This window comes from Plectropomus leopardus, chromosome 7 (genome assembly GCF_008729295.1).
Source record: "Plectropomus leopardus isolate mb chromosome 7, YSFRI_Pleo_2.0, whole genome shotgun sequence".
NCBI lineage: Eukaryota > Metazoa > Chordata > Actinopteri > Perciformes > Serranidae > Plectropomus > Plectropomus leopardus.
This window is the reverse complement of record NC_056469.1, coordinates 23,645,579-23,651,955: the sequence shown is the minus strand read 5'-3', so window position 1 is coordinate 23,651,955 and position 6,377 is coordinate 23,645,579. Positions and strand designations below refer to the sequence as shown.

The 6,377-nt window shown below is 39.5% G+C and overlaps 1 protein-coding gene across 1 annotated transcript; it reads right to left on the bottom strand.

The window, feature by feature from the left end:
• Nucleotides 1-1,590: 1,590 nt before the first annotated feature.
• Nucleotides 1,591-6,144, bottom strand: rabac1 (Rab acceptor 1 (prenylated)). Its single transcript, XM_042489420.1, has 6 exons — nt 6,063-6,144; nt 4,070-4,205; nt 3,600-3,812; nt 3,222-3,319; nt 2,774-2,875; nt 1,591-2,519 (listed from the first exon to the last, which is right to left on the bottom strand). The coding sequence occupies exons 2-6, from the start codon at nt 4,189-4,191 to the stop codon at nt 2,431-2,433; spliced, it is 624 nt and encodes a 207-aa protein (XP_042345354.1). The 5' UTR covers nt 4,192-4,205; nt 6,063-6,144; the 3' UTR covers nt 1,591-2,430.
• Between the last annotated feature and the right edge of the window lie 233 nt (nt 6,145-6,377).

Here is a 6,377-nt window from a genome sequence, read left to right as displayed (position 1 = left end):
AACCTGCATGATGTTAACGTGCCATAGGAGGAAGAGCTGGCAGCGGCCCAGGGTAATGCACCAAATGTCTCAGTAAATGTGTCAGCCTCGTCTGACATCAGCATCAGGAAGAGAGCCTTAGAAAGGGAATAATGTCGTACTGCTGCCCTTAATTTATCTCTTTACACTATAAGAAGTCAGAAACAGTAATATGAAACATGAAACAGGATGAAAGAGCGACTTCTATGATTAACACAACTTATTTTCAAAAGGTTACACTCCTGCAAATAAAGCAAGACAGTAAATCTTTTTATCTTAAGGGAACAGGCTGTAATTGTGCTCCCTCTCTGTGCCACAGGGGTCATCTATTTTAAATGAGCCTCTTATTGCCCACCTGGTACACAAATCAAATGCATTATACACAATATACAGCTTCATAATGTGAGAGGTAATGATTAGGTGTTCGGAGAGGTCACTTTCACACATCCTGTGAGCATTTAGTCCCTCTGAGTGAGACACACAAAAACTTTCTCCCGCTGTCCAATGACAAACGCAACGTCTCCTTCCTCATACATAGCCCACACCCCAACACACATGCGCACCCACTTTCTGTCACTCTCACTGACAAACACGCTCACACTCTCACCCTCTGTCTAATTTCCCCTGTGTCTCTGCAGTGAGCTCACTGCAGTGCGACTCTCCTCTCCACCCCCCTCACCCCCCCTCGCCTCGCCACCCTCCGTATAATAGAATATCGATCGCTCGCCTTTGCCGCAGTGTGTAAGCGAGTGTGTCTGTGGATGAGTGTGTGTGTGCCTGACTGGGGCCCTCCAAGGTCATTGCCATGGCAACCTGAGCATGGGGTCCTCTTGCTGTGCTGTCATGGAGCAAAGGTCACAGGGGTCACATGAAAAAGGGGGACAAGAGGGGGACCACGGGGGGGAGGCGGTTGGCGAACGCTGCAGTGTTTGGCGGACTAGAGATAGAGATAGAAGAAGCGAAGCCACAAGGGTTGGAACTGTCCTATTCCACCGTGTATTCAGACCCGTGCAGAATAATGAGAAAATGTACAGACTAAGTGCAGAGGGCCACAGAGTTCACTCCAACTCCAACAAACAGGAGCAAAGTGTGGTTTTAACTAAATAAAGCCAAAATCCTGAATAAACTCCTTTCAACCTAAGCAAATTGGTATAATTACTTTCAAAAGTGGGAAGAAGGCAACAAGCAATCTAACAAGACATGGCCCAAAGAGATGAAAAATAACAAGAAAATGTAATGAAAATAAGCATCCAAAAAAGTAAAAAACAAAATCAAACAAGAAAATTACCTAGAGAAGTGCTGTGTTGAATAAATAAGTGTTTATTTTATTCACCCCCCCCCCCCCCCCCCCTTTTGTTTCCTTTTTTCTCTTTCTTTGTCTTTGCTTTTGTCTGCTTTAGTATTTATATAGTTTTCAGGACAGTTTTCCCAGTTTTTTGGTTAATTTTCTAATGATTCTCTGCATTTAAAAAAAACAGTGATTTTTTGGTCATTTTTACTAATTTCTGCAGGTTGAGGGTAAAAGGGGAAATAACAAAAAAGGGACATTAAGTTGTATATATATCAGGGGGTTTATTGCACTTCCAAATGTAATTTAAATACAAAAACACCCGACTGACACCAAGATGTAAACAAATGAAAAATGTTTTCAAAAAAGAAATATTTCAGGTTTACAGAATGACCTTCAGATCTGAATTTTGTGAGTACAGCTGATAGATATGCATACAGTCACTGAATTTCCATATTATTCCCAATACAAAACACAATAACTATGTACTGACCTTTGAAGATGCCTATCTAAGTTAAGTTAACTGAAATACCCAGTTTGGTTTTGTGCGCTCTTGAATGAAAATGTCAGTTTTCTTTGTGCATGATCATTATGAGAGAGATATCTTTAAAGCTTTAAATGGCACTTTTCCTTTGGAAAATGTATCAATTTTAGCAGTTTAAAATTGCAAACATTGCATTTGCATTATCTTTACATGAGAAAGCAGCAAATTTGTCAGATGTTTCAGACATAGGAGTTATTTTTTGAAGATATATATAGGAGACTTCACAGGGAGCGCGAGGCTATTTGACACAAACCAGAGGCATCGGAGGTATAACATGCAGAGAAAGGCATAACGTCTGTATAACAGTGTGCTTAAATGCTTAAATACTAATTAACAAATCATTTGTGCATATGGAAAGTTATTTGTATGAATGACTTTGATTAAGAGGCAATACAGTCTGTAACAACAACTACTTCAGAGGCAAGACAAGGTGCATTAACAGAGGGAATATTGGACGCACACAAAGCTAAGGAACAGATCTGGGAGCAGTTCTTCCTCATCCCCTCTGGGCTAAAGTGATTACAGGGTCAGAGTCGTGACTGATCGTCGACCGGCACCTGCAGAGGGTTCAGCGTGCTCTTCACACGGGCTCCATGAGGAGCTCTTCCATGTCGGACCCTTCCAGCTCACGGAACGCAGCGTGAGAGCCAATCACAAACAGCGTTGCTCCTGAGAGGAGACGTGACAAATGGAAAAGGGAATGAGAAGGGAAAAGCAGTGAGGAGGAAGGTTTAATTTACAATTACATCAAGGTTATTCAGCTGACAATTTACACTGAGGCTGAATGTGAGTAAATAGGGAATTTTTTTTTTTTTTGTTAAACACACACAAGAGTCCAGAGCTCTGATGGGCATTACAACAAATAATTCTGCAGGCACAGAATAACAGCGGATGGCAAGAACAACTTAAGAGGTTTGGCTTACCCAGAACCCAAAAGACTGCAGCTCCAGCGCCGGCCAACCAGAACACAGGTAGAGAAACAGCTCCAGCCAGACTCATCTGGTGAGGGACAGTCAGCTCCCGGCCTGGTAGACGATTGAAAAGAGAATAACCGATTTTAAAACATGTGTGTTTGTATTATATTTAAAAAATATTGATTTAAGTAAGTGCATGTTTACTGTATTCTGTGCTTGTTAACATTTCAGAGTAAAAAACCGAAAGCGTCAGTATTTTATGACCTAGGACTGAGACTCAACAATCAGCTGTATTTCTCCACAGTTACTACTAAAAACTTTAAATGTTAAGTCCTAAATGTCAAATTTTCCCAGTGGTATTAAAATGCAATTGAAAATTGATACTTTTCAAGGTATTGTATCAAAGTTAGAAATTCCAGTAACAACATCACACTGTATACCTGACGGCTTTACTCACCGAGGACAACCAGTTTGGACTCCAGGGACTTGAGGTGAATTATGTAGAAGGCACCAGCGAACACAGCCAAGGCAATCAGTAGCATGGGAGAGCTGATACTGAGCAGGAGAAACACATCAACGGAAAGATCAATTTGGTGTTACCATGGCAGCATCTTTAGATTTAGTTTTAGTCAGAGTTTAAAGCTTCAATTATTGTCTATGTTACTTATTAATCAAATTTCACAAAGATTGTTCTCTTTCTTTCTTCAAATATACCCCAAATCCTCGCTGACTGTGTGTGTTGGTGCAGACTGTGTCAGTAAGAGCTCGGCAGGAAAAAGAGTGAACATTCCCACTGACAGAAGAACACAAATCGTTCTCTCTTTGTTTGCCTTACATGCAGTAGAGGATGAGACCCAGGAAGATGAAGGTATAGTTGCTGTTATAAGTTTCCACGTTTTTCACCACCCTCTGACACAACTCTCCAAAGTTGCGGGGTTTTGAAAACTTGCGTTGGTCCACGAAGCTGGCCCAGGGTCGAATTGACACTCTGCGCCTGTCGATCCACTCTTTAGCCATGCTGGCTGAGAAGCCTTTGGGGAGCCAGAGCCTATGAAATAAGATAAAACACATTAAGAATTGAATACACTGAGAAGTATTAAGAAATTCATAAACAAGCCTAAAGAGTTACAGACTGTAAGTATCCATTTACATATCAGTCAGGAGAGAAGAGACTGATTAACAACAGTAGCAGATGCTTCAGTATAATTCAGCAGGGTTGAAGGGAAGAAATGTGGAAATCACGAACTCTTATGATGGTAATATTATCATTACAATCGTGAGATGAATAAAAATAAAGGCTCTTACTTTGCCAAGATTCCAGCTCCGCCTGTGCCAGTTGGATGAGCATCCTCAGCACTGAACAGATCTCCAGCCTTGCTGTCCATGTCTACAAGGCAGTTCTCCCCCGTTGGAGCTCCAGATGGCATCTACACACTGTCTGCTGCAAGGTAACAGTAATAAAACAAACATAAAAAAGTGAATACTGTTTGAATACAATTCTGTTTCCATCGATCCGCATCTACAAGTTGGCAAATGCTTTAATCAGGCACCAACAAAGTAGTCAGATATAGAGAAGAGTCTGCAGGTATTCACCATGAAATTCAATGATTTTAAAGACCTTTTGAAGAGTCCCCATCCAGGGATCACAAGGCTTCACCTGAGAGGAGGAAAACAGATCAAGCGCTCCTGCCTGGGAAGGACACGCCCCTCTCAGGTGAAACCTCTTTAGTCTAATCAGAGGCTTTGAATGCCACTTTCCTCCAAATGTTTTGTCTTTTCCACCCCAGCCAGGCTGTGTGTGTCCTGTAAGTTGAATTTTTATGTGTTTTACTTTATTTGACACTATTTCTGTGAGATTTTTTGATGTTATATTAACACTTTGTTTCTCTTTGCAGAGCTAAAACCACACATAAACGAAAAAGCAAACCAAGAAATAATAAAAGAATTGAAATGCTCTGCATTTAAACTCTGCTTGGAGTCGTGTCTCCTCCATGTCTCCAGCACACTCCAGCCCGTACTTTAACCATCAGATTTATAATCTGACAATTTTTTTTTTTTTTTTTTTTTTTTTTTTACAAAACAGAAGATTGATTTTTAGATCAATCATCTTTATATTCCAGAATTGCAGGAATGTGGTTATAGAAGTGACTTAGATTAAACAAATTCTTGCCAACAGGTAAGTGCAAGTAAAAAGTAAAGAATTGGGTTCAGTGGTAGCTTCAAAGATTTGTTACTTTAGAAATGTGCACTGTTAGAGGAGCTTGACTCGAAAATTAAGCATGCAAAAATTAAATTAGACTTAATATAAGACCAAATTTAAGACTATTTAATGACCTTTTAAATGTGATACAATTGAATGTAAAGGCAAATATGGCTCCAATACTGCAGGACTCCAGTTATCACAAATCTGAAGAGCGCTTGAGCTTGAATTCACTTTGGTGCATTAATTAAGTGATAACTGGAGCCCTGCAGAGTGAGCCATTTATTTTTTTTTGCCTTTTTACTTTTCACTTATGTTTGGTTCAGCACCTGCTCCAAGTTTGGATTGGATGTCTGTGCATACTTTTGCTTCTAAAATTAAATTTAAGACATCTTAAGGAGCTGTAGACAACCTTAAATTCTTGTAAAGCATTTGGTCACTGAACTACATGCTAGTGCTGACACACTTGTTTTCTCAATACAGATTTTTAAAAAAACATGTAATCAAGGTATTAAATTCAAAATACCAAACATTTGCTGGTCTATCAAAGGTGTGAAGGGTGGATTTTTTTTTTACATAATTTTAATTAGTAGAAATCTGTGAGTAATCCATTGACTTAGGCGGAGCAGCAATTTGAAAGATCATGTAAAAAGTGAGAGAATATTCAAGAAAAGTACATATATACGCAGGATTAATAAGCAGGTGTTAATAATACTTAACTACAGTGCAGTAGCTTTTAGGTAATGGAAAATTTTCGTCAAAGGGCTTGGTCACTGCCACATCACTAAACACATAATACTCTGGAAACTGTTGCCAACATATATATATATTCAAGTATTCATTTACTGAGTAACATGAATAGCGTTACTATATAACGACCAAATCTATAATTAAAATATAAACACTGAGCAGCAAAATCAACTTTGCTGGTTGTTTACAAAGCTAACGTTAGCTTCTCTGCTAACCTACAGGTCCAGGCAGATAGATAAACTTTACATCGCGATACTGTACTCGTCTTTGGGCAGGTGTTTTAAACGAATAGGAAATAAAAGATGCTGTTGAGATGTAAACTCCGATCGTTAAATAAAGTATACTTACAGCACAACTTCAGTGAACTGCTTCAGGTCTTTTGTTGCTGTCCTGGATCACGGATGTGATGTGGATGTAATTTAACTTCCTGCTCTTCATGTGAAAAACACCACCACCTAGTGACCACACCGGGGAGCATCCCGAGAGAGGACAAATATATATGTGCAATAATTAGATAAAATGATGGAGGGACAAAATTGATGATAGAAAAAAATGATGGTGAGAAAAATATAAATTTTCACAAAAAATATAAAATATAGATGGGGGGGGGGGGGGGGGGGGGGGGGTGCGAGAACTATAAAGTTTCGGGGGATTTTTTTCCTC